Genomic DNA, 23,923 nt, shown 5'->3' on the forward strand with positions numbered 1-23,923 from the left:
CCTTAATGATTTGGAGAAGATCTGCAAAGAGGAGTGGGAAAAAATCCCGCCTGAGATGTGTGCAAACCTGGTGGCCAACTACAAGAAACGTCTGACCTCTGTGATTGCCAACAAGGGTTTTTAAACCAAGTACTAAGTCATTTTTTGCAGAGGGGTCAAATACTTATTTCCCTCATTAAAATGCAAATCAATTTATAACATTTTTGATGTGCGTTTTTCTGGATTTTTTTGTTGTTATTCTGTCTCTCACTGTTCAAATAAATCTACCATTAAAATTATAGACTGATCATTTCTTTGTCAGTGGGTAAACATACAAAATCAGCAGGGGATCAAATACTTTTTTCCCTCACTGTATGTGTGTATGTATGTGTATATAAATATGTATGTATGTGTGTGTATATAAATATGTATGTATGTGTGTGTGTGTGTGTATATATATATATATATATATATATATATATATATATATATATATATATATATATATATATATATATATATATATGTATATATGTGTGTGTGTGTGTGTGTGTGTGTGTGTGTGTGTGTGTATATATATAATATATAATATATGTGTGTGTATGTATGTATGTAACTACATGTAATGCCAATACCAACACTAAGAGCAAACATATCCATTTAGCCTGGATACTCCCAGTAACCAAGTCATAGTTACCCATATTTAAACCTGTGACTAGTGTCACAGGTTTTATGCTAATTGGCATTCTGCTAATTGGCATATATAATCTAGTGATTTATATATGCCAATTAGCAGAATGCCGCTATTTTTATTACTTCTAAACATTTACAGATCACTTTGAAGTTGTAGTCTTGTTGTCAAATACACCTAGGCAAAAGATACACTTATACCAGAATTATTTTCACATATCACTTATAGCCGACACAAAGATGCATAATTCACTTAACCAACCTTCAGCAATAATATACCTATCCATATTGAAATAGCCTGACTAAATTTTCAGCATCTCAATATGCACAGTCAACTGATCTCACTCTAATACATATACCCACATCTTAAACAACAGTTAACCTGGAAAATACATACAAATTACACATTTCCTTTGTGACTTTTTTTGCTCCTCTTGTATTAGAACCAACAAAGCCAAAAAGAGTTCAGCAACAACTACTTTTATTTTTTTCAACATTTTAAAGTAGCTCTAAGAACATCATTAATATTCAAAGTTTTGTACTCTTAATATCAATAATCTTTGAAGTGATATGACTATACTAATAATTGAAACAATCATGAGACGTTGTTATTATTATTATTATTACTCAGATGTTAATTTTCATTCATTTTCGTTTTAAGGAGAATGAAGAGTTGACCATAGAAGAGAAAAATGGCTCTGCTGATATCTGTTTTTACGATCCTTCCTTCCTTTTACCCTTGTTCAGCTTCATTGTCCGCCCAGGTAAACTAGAACTGAACACAACCATAAAGTCTTAGACCACTCCAAAAGTTACTTATATGGGAAATAAGTGTTTATTCAAAATCATTTATAGCACCGTAGCTGTTCTGTGTGGAATAATGATTTAATAACTTTGCATATAATTGTTAGTGTGTGTTTGAATGCCTATAATGCCACAGCCATAAAAAAACAAAAAAAAAAAAAACATCAATCACATGGCAAAAGTAAGTACACATTTATCACACCTTCAAATCCATAAAATTTGAATCAGGTGTTCAAGATTGGGTGCCTGTGATCAGAACCTTTTTAGAGTGTGCAGGTATTATTTAAACCTCACATCTCGTGGCTGGTGCTCCCTTTGCTATTGAGGTGGGTGGTGTCATCATGCCAAGATCTAAAGAGTTCTGTAAGGCCTTCACAAAAAATGTTATGGATGGCTATGAGTCTGACAAGGGATTTAAAATGATCTCGAAATGCATCATTCCACTGTAAGTAAAATCATCTACAAGTGGCGCAGATTTCAAATGACTGCCAATTAGTTTAGGACTGGTTGTTCCAGCAAATTCATTCCAAGTGCAGACTGTCTGATATAAAAAAGAGGTCTCCAAGAACCCTATAATTTCATCACAGGATCTGCTAGTAAGTTTTGCAGCAGTTGGTGTCAAATTGCATGCTTCTGCAATCAAAAAGAGGTTTGACCTGCATGGGAGGCGTAGCAGGGAAAAGCTTTTGCTGTCTAAAAAGAACATTAGAGCAAGACCACAGTTTATTTGTAGTCTACAATTATATTGTATATAATTTGTATGTACAGTGCATCCATAAAGTATTCACAGCGCTTCACTTTTTCCCCATTTTGTTATGTTACAGCCTTTTTCCAAAATGGATTAAATTCATTATTTTCCTCAAAATTCAACAAACAATACCCCCATAATGATAATGTGAAAGAAATTTGTTTGAAATTTTTGCAAATTTATTAAAAAATAAAAAACAAAAAAAGCACATGTACATGAGTATTCACAGCCTTTGCTCAATACTTTGTGGAAGCACCTTTGGCACCAATTACAGCCTCAAGTCTTTTTGAGTATGATGCTACAAGCTTGGCACACCTATTTTTGGGCAGTTTCTCCCATTCTTCTTTGCAGGACCTCTCAAGCTCCTTCAGGTTGGATGGGGAGCGTCAGCCATTTTCAGATCTCTCCAGAGATGTTCACTCAGGTTCAAGTCTGGGCTCTGGCTGGGTAACTGAAGAACATTCACAGAGTTGTCCTTTGTTATCTTGGCTGTGTGCTTAGGGTCGTTGTCCTGTTGGAAGAAGAACCTTTGCCCCAGTCTGAGGTCCAGAGCACTCTGGAGCAGGTTTTCATCAAGGAAGTCTCTCTTCATTGCTGCATTCATCTTTCCCTCGATCTTGACTAGTCTCCCAGTTCCTTCCACTGAAAAACATTCCCACAGCATGATGCTGCCACCATTATGCTTCACTGTAGGGATGGTATTGGCCAGGTGATGAGTGGTGCCTGGTTTCCTCCAGACATGATGCTTGCCATTTAGGCCAAAGAGTTCAATCTTTGTTGCATCAGACCAGAGAATTTTGCTTCTCATGGTCTGAGAGTCTTTCAGGTGCCTTTTGGCAAACTCCAGGCGGGCTGTCATGTGCCTTTTACTGAGGAGTGGCTTCCGTCTGGCCACTCTACCATACAGGCCTGATTGGTGGAGTGCTTCAGAGATGGTTGTTCTTCTGGAAGGTTCTCCTCTCTCCAGAGACACGCTGGAGCTCTGTCAGATTGACCATCGGGTTTTTGGTCACCTCCCTGACTAAGGCCTTTCTCCCCTGATCGCTCAGTTTGGCCGGGCGGCCAGCTCTAGGAAGAGTCCTGGTGGTTCCAAACTTCTTCCATTTACGGATGATGGAGGCCACTGTGCTCATTGGGACCTTCAGTGCTACAGAAATGTTTCTGTACCCTTCCCCAGATCTGTGCCTTGATACAATCCTGTCTCGGAGGTCTACAGACAATTCCTTGGACTTCATAGCTTGGTTTGTGCTCTGACATGCATTGTTAACTGTGGGACCTTATATAGACAGGTGTGTGCCTTTCCAAATCATGTCCAATCAACTGAATTTACCACAGGTGGACTCTAATCAAGTTGTAGAAACATCTCAAGGATGATCAGTGGAAACAGGATGCACCTGAGCTCAATTTTGAGCGTCATGGCAAAGGCTGTGAATACTTATGTACATGTGCTTTTTTTTGTTTTTTATTTTTAATTAATTTGCAAAGATTTCAAAGTTCTTTCACATTGTCATTATGGGGATATTGTTTGTAGAATTTTGAGGGAAATAATGAATTTAATCCATTTTGGAACAAGGCTGTAACATAACATAAAATGTGGAAAAAGTTAAGTGCTATGAATACTTTCCGGATGCACTGTACAATTATATCCAGTATAATTGTATATAGGGTATATATAATATTTGCCTGTATGTAGGCAAATATTCTTTGCCTATATACAGTGAGCATATAGGCAAAGACCAGGGCTTTTGGAATAATGTGCTCTGGAAAGACAAATCAAAGGTAGTTGTTTGGCCACATTAACAGCAGACATGTTTGGTACAGACCAAAGACAGCTTTTCAGGAGAAGAAATGTTATGGATTTGGGTTGCTTTGCTGCCTCAGGGACTGCACAGCTTGCATTCATTGATTCAACTATGAATTCTGCATCATATCAAAGAGTGCTTGAAGATAATGTGAGGCTATCTGTCCAAAAGTTGAAGTTGAACCGAAAGTGGACCTTTCAACAAGATAATCATCCTAAGCACACTAACAAATCCACCAAGGAATGCCTCAAAAATAAGAAATGGAGGGTTATGGAATGGCCTAGTCAAAGCCAGGTTTTTCCAGGAATCCCTTTGAAATGTTGGGAGGGGGGTTGACAAGGTGAAATTGACAGTGCATGCAAGAAAACCCTCAAACATCTTGAAACTGAAAGAATATTGCATGGAAGAGTGGTCACAAATTCCAGCTAGCCGATGTCTGAGACTGGTGCACAATTATGTGAAACGCCTGCAAGAAGTAACTTCTGCTATAGGGGGCAATCAGCTTCTGAGGCCAAAGGTGTACTTACATTTTCCACTTAAGAATATCAAATCTATTGATATTTCTGTTGAATAAATGATTGAAAAAGCTAATTTTCCTTGTGGTTTTGTTCAAGTGTATCAACTTTATTAAAAGGAACTGAGATGATATTCAGACTGAGCATGACAAAAATTATCAAATGGATACATTTCAGTTCTAAATTTCACTGTGAAGTGAGGCCTTATCTTCATAATGCTTCTTCCTCCTAAAACCAAATTTGATACACATAACATAAAAATAATTTTGTGTGGAAATTCTTGTCTGATTGTGGTGACATTTCGTGTTAGTTTGCTGTTTACCAAGGTTGGTTTTAAAAAAAAAAAAAAAAAAAAAAAAAAAAAAAAAAACATGGCTGCCACAGACCAATCAGATTTCAGAGAAGTATTTGACACGGTTTGCATTGACCGATCATAACACAACTTAAATTATCTATCCATCTAACTACACTTAGTGTTCTATGTAACCTAACAAGAATTGGGCACTAGGTTGTGCTATTTGTTTTTCAATTTAAAGTCAAAACTCTGTCCTATTTATTTGAGATATCATCTTGTTTGTAGATTAAAAATGATAAATTTCAGCTATATTTATAGTTGTTTCTTAGCTTAATTTAAGTTAATGTGCAAGTCTTGACCAGGATACACCAAGATTTTTCCTATATACTAACTATACTTTGCTCTAACTATATTTGTGCAAACACAAACAACCTATATAAGTTTACATCCCAAACACAGTGGTCTTTGTTGTGTTTCTTAACATGTCATGTTTCCTGACAGAGTCTTTGTTAGATTGCCGAAAGTTTGTATGCAGTCATGCTCTGGGCCTTACAGTAGTGGCTCTGAGTAGCTATGATCACAAAATGAGGGCTGCAGCCTACCACGTCTTGGGTTTATTCTACCAGCATTTGGAATCTGTTCATTTCAAAGAGAAAAAACAGGTACGCAGCTCAGCCCAGTCATAAAATGGCATTTGTATCATTGTACAAATTATTTACTTGTTTAATTATTACAGCTGAATGGTAAGCATATTGTGGTCTCCTGTCCCTAGCTGCTTTATTTGCTGGATACACTCAGGAATGCGATTCAAAAGCAGAATCTCAGAGTCTCTTTTATGCATGCTTCCTACATTGCAAAAGTGGTTCAGCAGATTCTGAGACCTGGTGTGTGTTATTTCTGGATCAATCTTATTATTTTTAGTTTACATACAGCTATTGTGTCATAGAGTTGATTTATTTGCTTACCCTCAAAACTGTCTGCTTACTTATAGAGGAGCACATGTACCTGGTGATCAGTAAATTTCTTTTGGGAACCCAGTATGTGGATCTTAAAAGGGTTCCAGACTTCTTCAGACTTTTCTATAGCTTTGATTTAGAGGTAATGCATTATCTGATTCGTTTTTATTCTTTAGTCTCTTTCTTCTGCTACTGTTACTTACTTTAAAATAAAATTTAAAAAATTACTGTTTGAAGCCATTTTCATGTTTGTTTTTGTCTCCTTTATTGTTTACCTCAGCATAAACTGGAGAGGGACTGGCTGTTAAAAGTGCTGGAAGAAGGTATGAGAGATGGGCTCTGCTATGAGATATGTGAACAGCAAAGCATCTTCCATACACTGCTGGGCTTCTGTAGCAGCCCACTCTGTGACCGGCCTGTACAGGTAAACTTCAGCTATGCACTAGCTTTAAACACCCTTTCTAAAATTATGAATATATTAGGTTGTCTGTACAATAATTAGATAATTTTCTGGAAACTAAATTTCTGGATAGTTCAGCAGTGTGCTTCACTGTGTAAAATGTCAGTGATGTGAGACAAGTTGTAGGAAAGAACAAATTCTGCCAGGGTGCAATCAGACATTCAAGAATTAATACAAAATTAAAGCTGCAAGCAGCAATGAATGGGCCCTTGCACCCTGCTGCACATTGGGGCTGTTCTGCCAGGGGAATGCTGTTCTGTTTTTTTAGCACTTATGTTGTTAGGAGTGCATCACAGTGTAAAACATGTCAGTTCCTGTTGCCAGTAAGTGGCACTATGAACATAGCTAAATATTGGCACATAGATGTATTCAGGCCAGGACTGTTATCAAAAAGTTTGGGGCGGATTTGACTTATAATAAGTTCTTGTTTCATGGCGAGACATAGAAATTTGTCAGACTGCCACAGCCACCCCGTACAGCAAAAACTCAAAAGATTTGCAATTCAGCATTGGCAAGGCCTTTAGATTAGACTGACCGAATATTATGATGATCGGATGATCTCTCTAGGAGTTCGTTAAAGTATGAGGCCTGGAAATGGCACAATGTGAGCAAAGGTTTAAGAGAAAAATTAAAATGGCTGATTTCCTGTTGGGTTTAGGTTATGGCTCCAAGAGATTTTTTTTTTATTTGTACGGGTTAGCAGGTTTCATATGCCTACTGATTTTCATGTGTAGGTGAAATGTAGTGCAAGGCGCACATTGTTGAAATTTTGTAGGTGGCGCTATTGAGCCATTTTGCCACACTTAATTATAAAACCTCTATTAGATGTACATTTTTGCCACTTCTGACGTGTCTGCAAAGTTTCATGAGTTTTCGAGAACGTTTAGACCTCCAAATTGCGATTCATTTCAGAGAAGAACATGGACGAAGAACAATAATGGAGGGCCCTCGCATTTCATAGCCAGAGCAAACTGCCAAACATGTCTCAATTTTAAAGCGTGGTGCAATAGTAACAATTCAATTCAATTTTATTTGTATAGCGCTTTTTACAATAGACATTGTCTCAAAGCAGCTTTACAGAAATATCAACATGGTCTACAGATATTAAAGGTGTGAATTTATCCCGACTGAGCAAGCCACTGAGTGGCGACGGTCGCAAGCAAAAACTCCCTAAGATGGTTTAAGAGGAAGAAACCTTGAGAGGAACCCGACTCAGAAGGGTACCCATCCTCATCTGGGTAACAGTAGATAGTGTGAAAAAGTTCATTATGGATTTATATGAAGTCTGCATGGCCTTAGGAGCAGCCGTAGTCCCAGCAGTCTGGAATTAGAGAAGATTTGAGCTCCATCCAGAGGCAGAAAGGATCTGGATCTCTAGTATCTCCATAAATTCGTGTGGGGCTCGGCGAAAGGAGAGAGGGAGAAAAAAGATTATTATGACTGCGAAGTAGTAGAACAGAATCTAGTCAGGGTAGGCTTGAGTAAACAAATACGTTTTAAGCCTAGACTTAAACACTGAGACTGTGTCTGAGTCCCGAACACTAATAGGAAGACTGTTCCATAACTGTGGGGCTCTATAAGCGAAAGCTCTCCCCCCTGCTGTAGCCTTCACTATTCGAGGTACCGTCAAATAGCCTGCATCTTTTGATCTAAGTAGGCATGGCGGATCATATAAAACCAAAAGGTCGCTTAGATATTGTGGCGCAAGACCGTTTAGTGCTTTATAGGTTAATTAAAGTATTTTATAGTTAATGCGAGATTTTACTGGGAGCCAATGCAGTATTGATAATATCGGTGTGATATGGTCGTATCTTCTAGTTCTAGTTAGGAGTCTAGCAGCTGCATTCTGGACTAACTGGAGCTTATTTATATTCCTACTGGAACATCCAGACAGTAAGGCATTACAGTAATCTAATCTAGAGGTGACGAATGCATGAACTAGTATTTCCGCATCATGTAGTGACAATATGTTTCTTATTTTAGAAATATTTCTGAGATGAATGAAAGCTATCCTAGTAATATTATCTACATGAGCATCAAATGATAGACTGGAGTCAATAATCACTCCAAGCTCTTTAACTGCTGTACATGATGAAACAGAAAGACCATCCAGAGTAACCATGCGATCAGAAAGATTACTTCTAGCTACACGTGGGCCTAATAGAAGTATTTCTGTTTTATCAGAATTAAGTAGAAGGAAATTAGTTAACATCCAATGTCTAATGTCCTTTACACAATCCTCAACTTTACTAAGCTTCTGTCTGTCCTCTGGCTTCGCTGAAACATACAACTGTGTATCATCAGTATAACAGTGGAAGCTAATTCCATGTTTACGAATAATTTGACCTAGGGGTAGCATATATAAAGTAAAGAGCAGTGGGCCTAAAACAGAACCCTGTGGAACTCCAAAAGTAACTTCAGTACGCATGGAGAAATCACCATTTACATCTACGAACTGATAACGATCGGTCAGATAAGACCTGAGCCAGGAGAGGACTGTTCCCTTAATACCAACAACATTTTCTAATCTATCAAGGAGAATAGTGTGATCTATAGTATCAAAAGCTGCACTAAGGTCGAGTAACACAAGCAGCGAGACACAACCCTGATCGTAGGTCAGTAGAAGGTCATTTACCACTTTAACTAACGCTGTCTCTGTGCTATGATGAGGTCTAAATCCTGACTGATACATTTCATGAATGTTATTCCTATCTAAGTATGAGCATAACTGCTTTGCTACAACCTTTTCTAAAATCTTAGAGATGAAGGGGAGATTTGATATTGGTCTATAGCTGGACAATTGAGACGGGTCAAGATCAGGTTTTTTAATCAAGGGTTTAATAACTGCTAATTTAAGTGATTTATGTACATAGCCAGTGCTTAGGGAAGAATTGATTATATTTAAAAGTGGTTCAATTACTCCTGGACAAATCTGTTTAAACAAACATGTAGGTACGGGATCTAGTATGCAAGTTGATGAATTGGCTGAAGAGATTAATGTAGCTAGTTCGGTCTCTCTAAGCGGAGCAAAACACTCTAAACATTGATCTGATATTGCTACATTGTCATGTAATGGCTTTGTTACAGTACTGTCCGGTTTTAATTTAATGGCCTGTATTTCACGTCTAATATTTTCAACCTTATCAATGAAAAATTTCATGAAATCTTCACTGCTATGTAACATCCATGTGATCAGTCCCCAATTACAAATACAAATCTCAATTTTGATCTAAATCAAACAATGCAAACCAAAGATATGAGCTCTTTCTATATCTTATTTTTATTCCATACGTTTATTGCCTCACTATGGCAACACCGTTCTCTGTATCAAAAATCCGTTCGCAATTTAGCATCTTCAGTGTCGTGGCATGATGTTTGGTGCCCGTCACGTAAATCCCCTAGGAGGAGTATTCAAAATCCAAAGCATGTGTTTTTTCAAACAAATCAAAACGGCCAACTTCCTGTTGGGCAGAGCTATTATAAGCCAATGGGGAAAAATGTCTGTGAGGGTGAGATCAATGTCCCCACCAAAACTTGTGATAATCGGACAAACTGTGTGGCAACAACACAGTTTCTGGACATTGCTTGATCTAAATATTCTATGTAACGAATAAAAATCACAAACATGACACTTGTGAATAAAACAATTTTATATATTAAATTCAAAAACGTATAGTTGTCTTGAAAATCTCTGCAGCTCATCAAAAATATAAATCTGGCATCCATCAACTAAAAGCACACTGTTGAAGTTAAAATTTAAAGTAGCATTTTTGTATTTAGTTACTTCTGTTTCTGAATAAATAAGCATCGTCATCAAATCACAAGTCTGTTTTGATTTGATGGTCAGAAGCTGTCCTAAATGACGAATAACATGACGCTTGCAATATGCAATTTATTAGATCCTTAAAATATAAAGAGAGCTAAATAGTCAAAAAAAAAAAAAAAGTAATTGTTGGAATTAAATGAATGAATGACAATAACTTTGTTCACTATTGTTCACGCGGAATTCATTCACTGTTACCTCTATGAACTTTCTACAGTGGAAAAAAAAACGCTCGTTTAAAAAAAAAAAAAAAGTTAGTTGAGCTAATGCTCGAACCCCATTCACTGGTATAGTAAACCTGTATGTTGCCACTGCACTATCTGAGCACACAAACACTATCTGACAAACCCACCTTAATGTAAATACTATAGTTATTGTACCTGTACTACGAGACTCGATCACGCTCACTTTCTTGTAATTAGAAACTTGTTAAAATTAGATTTATCATAAGTTTTGATGAGAAATGTAATATTTTTATGTGAACCATTCGATCATGCATTCCATTGTTATTGTACTGTGTTCAGCTACAGTATGTTGTTCCATGCGCCACCTGGTGGTTGTGTGAAGCACAACAAATTAATTGAAATTCTTAGAGCCGTGCCTGCAGTATACCGCATGATACCAAATGGAAAAAATGTGCATTCTTAAAGGCCATATCTGTACGTAAAGAACATTGGAACGTTCTCAGTGCACACAAATGTTGTGCCAGTTTACTTTAGCACACATGAGGGAGTTTTGTGTTCGGTTAATGACTAACTTTAAACTTGTTGGATAACAATGGCTTATGGGTTAAATGACAATTTTATACCTGTAGTTTTAGTCTGGTTATTTAATGATGGACATAAGGACCAAAAATATTAAATGTGATGTTCTTTTTTGGATTTTTATTAAACCAATACCAGATTTGGGCATTTGCACTGACATTGGTATGTGAAATGTTACGTGAATGATTTATTTTCATGAGATGTAATGTTAACAGTGAAATTATTTTTTACTTGTACTTGCAATCTAGCCTACTATTTGACCTTTTTGCATTGCACATTTAACATAACAAAACAGTTCATGTAGCTAGATAAGTGAAAAAAATTTTGCTTTCCCTGTAGCCTTCTTTTATATTACACATTCACTTTGGGGTGGCTGTGGCTCAGGTGGTAGAGCGGGTTGTCCACTAATTGTAGGGTTGGCGGTTCGATTCCCGGCATGTGACTCCATATGCCGAAGTGACCTCTGGCAAGACACTGAACCCCAAGTTGCTCTCAATGGCAAGTTAGCGCCTTGCATGGCAGCTCTGCTACTATTGGTGTGTGTGAATGGGTGAATGAGACACAGTGTAAAGTGCTTTGGATAAAAGTGCTATATAAGTGCACCATTTACTTTCTGCAATTTCTGAGACCATGCTCTCAGCGGATAAAAGATATTAAATTCTATCAAATTCAGTCATAGTCTTAATGTAATTAAATAAATGTGAGCGCTGCACATTTCAAAGTAAAAACACTGTACTGTTGCGCATTCCACAGACTTGCAGTTTCAGAGCAGCTCGCAATCAGTGAATACCATACATTCATGTCAAGCAATTATGTTCTACTTGTTATGGGGAGAGAAAAACAGGGATGAAAAACAGCACAGAGCATGTGCTGTGGAAAATATAGAACCAAAATGCGACAACAAAATGAAAAGAGAACTCAAATATTTGTGGCTGGATCGGGGCCTGAAATGGAAAGCTCTTGTGCCTCGCTCCAGGCTGCACTGTGCTACTCACAAGGGTAAGCTAAAGCCATGAGATCCTTTATAAGGGTGCGGTGAGCCGCCAACATGCCACTGGTCACACTCTTAAGCTCTGCTGTGAGACGGGGAGCAAACATTGTACTGGCACATACTTGGCTGCGCTCAAACAAACATAATATAGAGCCCGTCTTTCAGGTGCTTCGCCAACTTCTAGGTGTTTCCTCACTTTGTTTGAAATGAACAATGGCATCAGTTGCACACCGGCTTCAGAGCATCAGTTATATGTTTGTCATCTGCCTCGAATGCGGAAAGTATTTCCATATTCCATACCACCTTTCCTCTCGACGAGTTGGGGCGAGCTAAACTTGTCGCTGTCTTATGTAGTTTTTCCTGTGTGCTTGTTCTTCTTTACCACTTGTGGACCGACTAAAACTCTTGCGTGTATTTGCTGCCCCCATCAGTTCCGGAAAAATTGCAACCTCGGTACCTTCATTAGCAACTGTACCCACGCTACTGCAGAAAAACAAGTACCGTCACGTTTTAAGAATGTTCGTACTGAAGCATCGGTTCTTGTGACATCCCTAGTCTGTTGTAAGTCACACACTTCCTGCTGCTAGTTGGTGGTGCTATGAACGTGACTCACAATAGCCACATCTATGGGATCAGCCCCTATGACCAAACATACAGCTCAGGTTTGATCTAAATCACTCATTGTATTCCTAAGATAGGAGACATTACCTGTTTCCCTTTTTTGCCATAAATATATTGCTTCGCCATGGCAAAACCATTGATATCAAAAATCCCTTCACAATTTAGCATCTTCAATGTCTTGGCATAATGTTGACCAAGTTGGTCACAATCATATGAATCCCCTAGCAGGAATATTTAAAAATGCAGAGCCTACAATTTTCAAAAAATCCAAATAAAATCCAAAATGGCCAACTTCCTGTTGGGCAGAGCTAATGACTGTCATTTTAAAAGTTGTCAGTGCCACATGATGGGGAAGGCTTGCGGGGGGCTTTAGTTACAAAAGGTTGAGAACCTCTGCTCTAGATGATGGAAGCCAATTTTTGTGAAAATTGGATAAACGGTCTAGGAGCAGTTCAAAAAAGTATGTTTTCAAAACGTAAAAATGGCGGACAGGAAGTTTGCTTGATCCTAGCATATTTGGTATCATTGTTCTCTGCATGAACCAGGGAATCTATCAAGACCAGTCTCATGACAGTAGGCAAACTGTAGGAAGAGTAGAAGTCATTAGCTATAAGCATTTTTAGAAATAGCTTTATAATTTTTGACCACAAGGTGACACTGTCCCAAAACTGAGTCCTTTCAGAGCATGCTGCCAAAGACACTTCCCGAGTTTTGTAATGATATGCCAAAGCGTTCCATAAAATACAGCATTTTATGACTAAATTCAAAATGGTCGACATAGGATTTTTTCATATCGTTGCACTCTGTATACCCCACTGAATCTACTGAGAACATGAGAATTTGATGACTTTATGACGAACTGTTCAGAAGTTATAAGCAAAAATGTCCCTTTTTTTTTTTTTTTTCCAAATCTCATGACCACTAGGTGCTGCTGCTCAGAAACGCTGTAGGTAAGCTCAGGGTCTAATGCTGATGACGCGTGCCAAGTTTCGCCACAGTCCCTCAAAGTGTTATGGAGATATACCCTCATGTCCATTTTGAAGTGTTTGCCGTCTAATTGATTAAAGCGCCATTCGAAAGTGGTACGGTTGATCAAAATTCTGTGAATAACATTTTTGTTATTATTATTTTGTTATTATTGTGCAAATCAGCCAAACAGCCTAGGACAAGTTCAAAAAAAGTAGGTTTTTCAGAAAATTCAAAATGGCGGAAAAATTTTCATGACAGAAAGTGATGTCATTGAGCCAAGGAATCACGTTTATTAACATAAATGTGAGTGAAATTTTGGACAGTTGGTGGCACTAGAGGGATTGAATTAGAAACTCCAAATTTGATCGATTAACAGCTCAATCTGTCCTTTCATCTGTGTGCCATTTTGTCCTTTGTCCACCGGAGGGCGCATGCACCAGAGGTGCAGGGCCCTGTTGTCTTTCCGGTGTTTATTATTTTATTTTTTTTCATGCATTCATGTGATTTTAAGGGCCTAAACATACCCGAAAACTCACGAAACTTGGCAGACGTGTCAGAACCAGTGAAAATTTAATAGTTATGTAGGGCATGGGCATGGTCAACGAGCTCCATAGCGCCCCAGAATGCAGGCAATGGTCAGGATGAAGTTGGTCCGATGTGCATGAGATTTACCACAGTCATTGCTCTCAAGTGCGACAAAGTTCACACGGTTGTATCTGACTCCGCCCAACAGGAAGTTGGCCATGTTGGATGAAATGTTGGATTTTCAAAGTTTCCCGCGGTGTTTTGAAAGATTTAACATGGCTTAAAATCCATGAAACTTTGCATATGCATTTTGTCTTAGGACATTAATTGATGTGATGTTGAATTTTATCATAGATGTGCCTCATAGGCTCCATAGCGCCCCCTACGTTTTAAATGCACATTTGACACCATTGGAATGCTCAAAAACTCAGGATATTTGGCACACTTATTAAAGTATGGCAAAATGATACATTTATTTGATCATTTAACTTAGGTGTGGCAAAATGGCTCGATAGCGCCACCTACGAAATTTCACCGATGTGCACCCCACGCTACGTTTCACCTACATGTACGAAATTCAGTAAACTTGTGTAAGATGCCAATACGTACGAAAAGGTCTCTTGAACCCATACCCTAAACTCAACAGGAAGTCAGCCATTTTGATTTTTCTCTTAAACTTTTGCTCCGTTTTTTGCCATTTCCAGGCCTCGTACTTTAACGTACTCCTCCTAGAGATTTCATCAGATCAGCATCATATTTGGTCAGTCTCATCTACAGGCATTGACTGTGCTAAATTGCAAAGCTTTTGAGGTTTCCCTGCACGGCGTGGGCGTGATGGTCTCACAAAGTTCTGTTTCGCCATGAAAAAGGAAGTTGTTATAACTCAAGCATACAGTGTCCAATCTGCTCCAAACTTCACATGTTTGATAAAAGACCCGGCCTGAAGAGATCTACATGCCAGTGTTAAGTTAGTCATAGCACCACCTGCTGGCAACATGAACTGACATGTTTTACAATAACTCAGACATACAATCTGTTTCTTTCAATCTGCACCAAACTTCATGTATTATACTAATTCTGGCCTGAAGACATATACATGCCAATATTCAGTTATAGTCATAGCGCCACCTGCTGGCAACAGGAAGTGATGTGTTTTACTCTGATCTATTACTACCAACATATAAAAATATGCCAGCAAATTCTAAACATGGTAGCAACATGCTAGAAACATGTTAGAACATGCTAGCAACACTTTGCTAAGTGCTAAAGCATGCTATTATTGCTATTAATCAGGAAGTTGTTATAACTCAAGCATACAGTGTTCAATCTGCTTCAAACTTCACGTTTGTTACGAATCCTGAATTGAGGACATCTACATGCCAATGTTCAGTTATATTCATAGCGCCACCTGCTGGCAACATGGACTGACATTTTACACTAACTTGGACATAATGTTCATTCTGCACCAAACGTCATGTTTCATACTAATTCTGTCCTGAAGACATCTACATACTAATATTCATTTATCATTATACCACCACTTGCTGGCAACAGGAAGTGACATGTTTTACACTAATGTATTACTAACAACATGTAAAAATATGCCAGCAAATTCTAAACATGCTAACATGCTAGACATGTTAAAACATGGTAAGCAACACTTAGCTAAGTGCTAAAGCATGCTATTACTGCTATTAAAGAGTAAGTTGTTATAACTCAAGCATACAATGCCTAGTCTTCCCAAAACTTCACAAGTTTGATATGAATCCTGGCCTGAAGACGTCTACATGCCAATATTCAGTTAGTCATAGCGTGACCTACTGGCAACAGGAGGTTTCATGTTTTACACAGTGATGCACTTCTATCAACATATTAAAATATGCCAGCAAATGGTAAATATGCTAGCCACATGCTAGAAACCTGTTACACCATGCTAGCAACACTTAGCTAAGTGCTAAAGCATGCTATAAATGCCATGAAGAAGGAAGTTGTTATAACTCAAACATACAATGTTCAATCTGCACCACACATCACATTTTATACGAATCCTCACCTGAAGACATCTACATGCCAATATTCGGTTATAGTTGCCACCTGCTGGCAACGGGAACTGACATGTTTTACACTGATCTATCCCTAGCAACATATAAAAATATGCCAGCAAATTCTAAAAATACTAGCAACATGCTAAACATGCTAGCAACACTTAGCTTGTTTTTAGTTTCCCTAAAGCATGCTATTACTGCTATTTAACAGGATGTAGTTACATCTCAAGCATACACTGCCTAATCTTCCCAAAACGTCAGATATTTAAGAGTCCTGGCCTGAGGACACGTACAGGCCAATATTCAGTTACAGTCATAGCACCACCTACTACCAACAGGAAATTACATGTTTTACATCGTGATACACTCATAACAATATACAAGTACTAAAAAGTGTTTTAAAAAATGGAATACCGTTCCCCTGGCAGAGCAGCCCCAAGGTGCACCCAGGTGCGAGGGCGTGTTCGTCTCTGCTTGCAGCTTTAATTATAGTACAGTATGTTTCCTCATAAACTTGGCCTGCATTATGGTCAACCTCTTCCTGGTAACTCTTATTTCAGATATCATACCCAAGCACCTGCACATTTCAACAACAAATTGGTTATTAGAAAATAGGCTATTAATATTTTGATAATTTATTTGTTTTAGTTCCACAATGTGCGTGTTTTCAAAATGGTACATTTTGATACACGACATGCTTTTAGTTTATATGTTATGAATATTGATATTTCAGTTTCAGGTGCCAATTGCAAGTGAAATTAATACTTATGCAAGGGATTCTATATGTAATATACATCATCTAGGTATTATCTTTATTGTTAAACTGACTTTGTTTCAGATTATGAATATACTCGGGGAGACTGCTCATCTCCCCAAAGCATCTTATGATTTTAGCCAGGCTCATGGAATCCTAACATGGATATTACAACTCACAGAAAGGAGGTATGACTTCTACTTTCATAATGTCTTTTGTGATTTTTTTTTTTTTTTTTTTTAAATAAACAATGTTTTTTACAGTTTCAGCTCGTATTCTTATCCACTTAACAATATTCTATTTAAAAATTTAATAATAGTTGTCTGACTCATGACATGTGACATTCTGTTTCTAGCAGGAATGTTGACAGAACGATGCTGACTGTTGTGATAGGACTGCTCCATACTCTGTGGTTCTCTATCCTTGGCAAGACCGACAGTAGGGTACAGTGGAGCAGTAGAGCAGACAAGCAAATAAACAGTTTAGGCAAATGCCTCACTTTTTCTCTTATCAGTGACTTCCTGTGTGCCCTGCTCTCAGTCATTAGATACCTCAGGTAACTACTCTCCAACCCTCAACCAAAAGTTGCCTATGTCAACATAACAGGAATTCTTTTTGAGCAATATACAAAGATGCACATAAAGACAAGAGGGTGAAAACAAAACATGACCAAATAAAAAGTGGAGGATGTATATTTATTTTTACACTATATGTGGACACCTGAACATAACACCCACACGTGCTTGTTGAAATTCTCTTCCAAAACCAATAAAAATAGCAGCACGTTTTTTTTTAATACTGTATCCACAGCAATAAATAATGTGTAATTATGAAACACAAATCTCAGGACATCCTAGTAGTCATTTTGCAGTTTTTTTTTAAAATTAGAAAATAGAAAATAGAAGTTGTAAGGGTTAAAATACAGCATTAATTGGGAGGTGTTTTTGGGTGACCCAAGCTTATAATGCAAAAGCATAAGCCAACAAGGACCATCCCATTCCAACAGTCACGCTTCTTATATCACAGTTGTTGGTTGTAGTCATTATATTCATAGTCAGCACTCACAAGATGGAGCTAGACAATTACTGGTCTTCCTGAAAGTCCTCCCTCCTACCTAAATTCATAAAAAGATCCCCAACATTTCAGTTCAGTTCAGAGATGGCAATAGGGACCATCTCCCTATTGGCATCAACTCTTACATCATCTAGTGTAATTATGAGGACTCCTTGTCTGAGATCTTTTATCTTCTTATTGAAACACAATCACTTTTGATACTGCTATCAGTTTAATACATGGCTTTTCCAAATTCTGTTAATTTAATTATTGAGCAAACAAGCTTCAAGAGTTTGTGTTTATTGTAGTTTGTAATCATTATGTAAAACTGAGAGCCATCATTTGTTTTAATCAGAACTGGAGTGGAACCATATGATGTGGAACGTTTTCTGCAAATGCTGGATTCTGTGCTGAAGCTTCATGGCACTTCACTGAGTGGTAGCAGAGATACAAACTGGCTGCATCCCCAGACACTATCCTGCTCAGCCGCACTCACCCTACTTCACTGCTGGGGAACACTGGCCTCTGATACCACACTACTCTGTGGCCTTCAAGACCTTTTCACCATGCACAGCATTAAAGTAGTACATGGTAAGTGTTAATTGTGCACCTCTCTCTTTTTTTTGTTTTTGGTGTTTCTTTTTCCCCTTGTCTTATATTTTATAGTTAGGCAGTCTGAGGTTTATCAGAATGTATGGTGATTGTTTTGCACTTGGTCAAAAAGCCTCTTATTGTTAAGTCACAAGCTATTTTGTTTACGTGCCACTGTTAGTGATGGTGATACTGTACAATGTATCCTGGCTCATGATCGTAGATTTTGTAGAATGACATTTCCTTAAACAAAACTAGGTAGGCATGTCCTGAAGGAATACACAGTGTGTGAGCTGAAAAAGTTTAAAAAAAAAAAAAAAAATGTTGAAAAAAACGTGTTGGGGGGGAGGGGGAAGAGCAGGCTATGGTGTTCCAGGTTGTTGCTAGGGTTTGGGGCGATTAAAGGTTCACTGGTGTATATAATTTTGAGTTTTGTGAGAATTATAGTGCATGGGTATTTAATTTGGGGAAATTAGTATTCGGAGGGGTATTTTGTTTGGGTGTGGGGCAATCAGAGATTACAGGTGTTTGTTTTTGCTTTCTGAATAAATTTGTCATCGGGGTGATCACTGTTCACTAGGTATATATTTTTTGGATTGTGGCATAATTAGCAGTTAGGGGGTATTTATATTTGGGCTTGGGGCATTTATTTTTGTTTTTTGGGGTGAAATTAGCAGGCAGGGTAGTATTTAGGGCCCAAGCATCGCTGGTGCGAAGTCCTACTGGATCTGCTCTTCTTCTTCTTCTTCTTCTTCTTCTTCTTCTTCTTCTTCTTCTCCTTCTCCTTCAATGAATCACAGTTTAGAGGGCCTAAACATACCCAAAAACTCACAAAACAGACCTGTCAGAAAAAGTGAAAATTCACATCTGATAGGGGTTCCAGAATCGAATGTGGCAAAATGGCTCAATAGCGCCACTTACAAAATTTCACCGATGTGCGCCTTGCGCAACATTTCACCTACATGTACGAAATTCGGTAAACATGTGTAAGATGCCAATATGTACAAAAACTTCACCTGAACCCATGCCCTAAACTCAACCTGAAGTCAGCCATTTTGAGTTTCCTCTTAAATTTTTGTTCCCTTTTTTGCCATTTCCAGGCCTCGTACTTTAATGAACTCCGCCTAGAGATTTCATCGGATCAACATCATATTTGGTCATGATATGACAGTCTAAAGGCATTGATGATGCTAAATTGCAAAGCTTTCGAGTTTGCATGGTGTGGGCGTGGTGGTCTCATAAATTTAAATGTTTCACCATGAAAAAGGAAGTTGTTATAACTCAAACGTACAATGTCCAATCTGCTCCAAACTTCATGTTTGATAAAAGTCTGGGCCTGAAGACATCTACATGCCAATAATCAGTTGTTGTCATAGCACCACCTACTGGGAACAACCAATTCCAGGCCTGGTACTTTAACAAACTCCTGCTAGAGATTTCATCAGATTGACATCATATTCAGTCAGTCTAATTTAAAGCCCTTGCTGATGCTAAATTTAGAAGCTTTTGAGTTTTCGCTGCACTGCGTGGGCACGGCGGTCGCATCACAAAGTCAATTGTTCTTTTTATCTGCAAAGACGGATAAATTTGTCCATATGGTGTTGTGGAAAATACAGGTTTTGAAACATGGTCTGGGCTACACTTTGGAGCCATGGTACGTTATACCATCAAGGAAGTTTTTCTCAGAGATTATTTTTTCTCTGATTCCTTGGTTAATGACAAATGTCAACAACATATGCCAACTCATCCTCGTGGGTAGGAGTGTGGACTACTCGTAATAGCTGCATGAATTTACATGAAACGTAAAAGCCATGTTCAGAGGCCTGTTGCACAAAGCAAGTTGAACAAACTCAAGTTGCAGAGTAAGTTTTGAGTTGAAAAAACAAATAATTCCAACCTGGTTAATAGTTTTCATGACGCTGGATATCACCTTTCTCGGTCAACCAAGGTTTTAACTCTAAATCAGTCTTTACTCATCGTGCACATAAAAGCCAGGCGTTTGCAGCAAACAGCCAATAGTGTTCAACATGGATAAAGGTGTGCATACTTTTCAGTTGAAAAGCAAGAAATTATGCTGAAATATGAGGACTTTAAACCTATGCTTACCACAAAAAGCAACACCGTTGTGGTTGCCCAAGCTCTGGAAAATTGCTAGTTGGGTCTTTTATAGGCTCACAGTGAGAATAAACAAATTGAAAACATATAGTCCCAACATATTTCATGTAGTTTAATTTAATATAAATGTAAATTGTTTTAATTAAATATTAATAAAAATAAATGTCAATTTTTGAAAATATATTAGGACTGGAATAATGCCACTGCATGAAAATATGTACTACTCATAAAGCACCACAAAGCAATACATATATATTTTTTGGAACTATAAGAGCATGGCTTCGGTTTGTCAGATTTTTAATGTGCGGCTCAAAAGCCGGCATAGACACATTATACAATCTGCCGAAAATTTATATCTTTCTTACAGATGGTCATTGGGGAAAGCCAGGGGATTTGTCTCTGTAAAAATTCTTTCCCTTTTAAATGCCCTTCTTACTTGCTTTCTGAGCTCCACAGCAGTCTCCACAAACAATGAAGCCATTGCTACAAATGCTACATGATTAACTTTGATGCGTCAGATTTATATCACTTGCTCATAGCTGATTTGACCAGTTTAAGTCGAATCTCTTACCCAGAATAAAATCTGCTCTGGAGCAGGTTAATTGTGTAGTGCAAGTTACCATGGCAATGGAAACCACTAAAAACCAATCCAGCTTGTTAAAATAGAAAAGAAAGAAAGAAAGAAAAAAAAAGAGTTTGCTCTAAACTTACATGAGATCATCTACTTACACTTCACTGAAACTGGCTTCATGCAACAGACCTCAGTACAAAATCAGCAGGTGAACAATGTTTGTGCTGTGATCATTCATAGGGGTCTATTTCTTATTAAGGTGAGGATAGTGCTGTTGTATCAATTTTAATCATAAGTTCTACTAGGAACCCACTAGTACTGTATTTAACATCTCACGAGTTGGCCACTTGAAGGTGCTACTAATTCCTTAATATCAAGTTGCGTTCCATAAAAAGGTTTGTTTTTTTAGTGTTTTTTTTTTTTAACAATTTTTAGCCCTGCACATTCAAATTTAAGTTAAATTGCATATGTAAAAACTACTTTTGTCCCAGGATTATTGGATCATGTTCAGAAAAGTGGTCACAATACAGAATGTTCATCTGTGGTCATAGGGATGGGGTTTTGAGGACTACTTGTGAGCTGGCTTGGACCCCACAGATAGCTGCTTTCTTCTATCATTTGTCTCTTTTCATGATTTATAGCAATATTCATTATTTAATTATTTAATTATTTAATCATTTTAGATCATCAATAAATTACTTTATCATGCATTATTTTACAATTTAAGCATGCTAAATAATTGTTGTCGTTGTTAGTATTACTAGTGCTATTGTTTTGTACTCTTGTTGTGACCTGCTTATGTTTGGTCTAAGTATCAAATGTAATCTTGACTTTGTAAAATTAAATGTTTTCTCAGGAGCATGGCAGGGTGATCTGCAAGGAACAGTCCGTTGCAAAGATAGACATACAGAGAAATATGTGCAGTCTTTGATGAAATGCAAACCCCTCCTGCTGAGTGTTCTCACACACTGGGAGCCATGGGCTATCCTATCTAATCAGTCTGACCAAAACCTTAACCCAGCACCTGTATTGCCACCCAACAACTCTTACAGTCATTCTGATAAAAGCCCCAGTCTTATGACTGCAACTGCCCACGCACTCATCAAGTGGACCCTCAGGACTTTATCCGAGATGCCTTTTGATGAATATCACACTTTTGCAACCTTGAAATGGTTGGAAAAAGTTATAGTGCCCCATGAACCCATTGCAAAGTCTTTGATAACTGATGAATTTGTGAGGGTTGACCTCTTAAGACTGTACCACCAGACATGTGAATTCAGAGTGCAGGAACAAAGCACTTTCAAACTGGACACTCTTCAGCTTTTCACCAAAATTATGGTGTGCTTGTTGGAGGTTGAAAATGCTCTTCACACAAATGTGATAAAAGCATGCTTGTACTCAACTGCTGATGATCTAGTGAAAAGAGGTAAGTTTGACTCGTATACCCTTTTCCCATCTTTTCCTGTTTATGATTGTTTGATGCGCCACTGTAATTTCTTTTGGTTTCTTGTAGAAGCAGGCCTGAAGCTATTGTCCTTGTACCTTCCTGAGATCTGGAGTGGAGCCATGGTGCCTCAGTTACTCCTGACACATGCCCAGCTGATAACCAGAGGGCGAAAGAACTCCAAGAAAAAGTCCAGAACACCCATTATGCAAATTTGTGAAGATATTCTGTCTGCAGTGGACTAGTCTGAATTTTGTAATCATAAATATTTTGCAAGACTTTGGAGCTGAAAAGGGTTTTGTAAAGTACCATGTAGAAAGATTACAATTGTATGTGACTTTGAATTTAAGAATTTTGCTGGAATCCATTACCTGCATAAACATATCAGTAATTTGTAGATGAAGTCATTAGAAGATAATCGTCAAAGTTAATAGCTATGTGGCCTATTTGGTAATTTTTAACCTGGTTTAGTAGGTTTGTATATTAGGTTCCATGCCTGAGGGACAGGTCTTACAACTTGCAGGCAAAGGATATAGCAATATCTTATTTTGATATTAACATGAAATGGGATAAACAAATTTTGAATAAAATTAGCTATTTGATTGTTTTCACACATGTTTAACTAAGCTTTGGCTTTTTCTGCATTTTGGCTTTTTTTCTATAATATTTATATCATTGTGTCTTGTATTATTTTGTCCTTGCAATAAAATAAAAATAATAGAAAATGTGGATTACTTAATGCATGGGAGCCTAGTTGTGTAATATTCTACATTAATTAAACAGAAAAAAAGTTGTGTGGTCGGTTAGATTTAAGAAAAAATATTATGTATTTACATGAAAATATTACATTTCTCATCAAAACACGATTTCATTGCTTATGCTAAACTTAAACAACATTTTAATGAATTAAATTGAATTATGTAACGAGAGCATGATCAATTCGCATAGTATTAACATAAGTTACGTTATGATCTTTAGTTCAGGTGAGAGCGTGGAGTTTGATTTTATGCAGGCCATTGAAAATACATGATCAAATCACGTTGGATGTATGAAAACAAATTCTGTTAATGTAACTCAGTTCAATCATGTGGAACCAATGTACACTTCAATTTTATTTGTATAGCGCTTTTTACAATAGACATTGTCTCAAAGCAGCTTTACAGAAATATCAACATGGTATACAGATATTAAAGGTGTGAATTTATCCCAACTGAGCAAGCCACTGAGTGGCGACGGTGGCAAGGAAAAACTCCCTAAGATGTTTTAAGAGGAAGAAACCTTGAGAGGAACCCGACTCAGAAGGGAACCCATCCTCATCTGGGTAACAACAGTTAGTGTGAAAAAGTTCATACATTTGAATTAATTTTATTACCACAAAAGAACTTAAGATTGTGTAAAATAATATTTA

General features: G+C 37.6%; 1 protein-coding gene across 2 annotated transcripts in view; it reads left to right on the forward strand.

Annotated features, from left to right (window-relative positions):
- The window catches only part of urb1 (URB1 ribosome biogenesis homolog), a 107,150-nt gene extending 83,901 nt beyond the window's left edge, over window positions 1-23,249 (forward strand). Inside the window, exons 32-41 of one of the 2 annotated variants that reach the window (XM_053652139.1) lie at window positions 1,331-1,433; window positions 5,335-5,495; window positions 5,606-5,717; window positions 5,825-5,931; window positions 6,070-6,213; window positions 16,826-16,929; window positions 17,097-17,297; window positions 18,150-18,385; window positions 21,928-22,497; window positions 22,585-23,249. In XM_053652139.1, coding sequence (XP_053508114.1) covers window positions 1,331-1,433; window positions 5,335-5,495; window positions 5,606-5,717; window positions 5,825-5,931; window positions 6,070-6,213; window positions 16,826-16,929; window positions 17,097-17,297; window positions 18,150-18,385; window positions 21,928-22,497; window positions 22,585-22,760 — 1,914 coding nt within the window. In that variant the 3' untranslated portion in view covers window positions 22,761-23,249. The remainder of the gene's footprint in view (window positions 1-1,330; window positions 1,434-5,334; window positions 5,496-5,605; window positions 5,718-5,824; window positions 5,932-6,069; window positions 6,214-16,825; window positions 16,930-17,096; window positions 17,298-18,149; window positions 18,386-21,927; window positions 22,498-22,584) is intronic. The other variant, XM_053652140.1, reaches the window with a different exon arrangement.
- Window positions 23,250-23,923: the final 674 nt, after the last annotated feature.

This window comes from Ictalurus furcatus, chromosome 20 (genome assembly GCF_023375685.1).
Source record: "Ictalurus furcatus strain D&B chromosome 20, Billie_1.0, whole genome shotgun sequence".
Taxonomy (NCBI): Eukaryota; Metazoa; Chordata; class Actinopteri; order Siluriformes; family Ictaluridae; genus Ictalurus; species Ictalurus furcatus.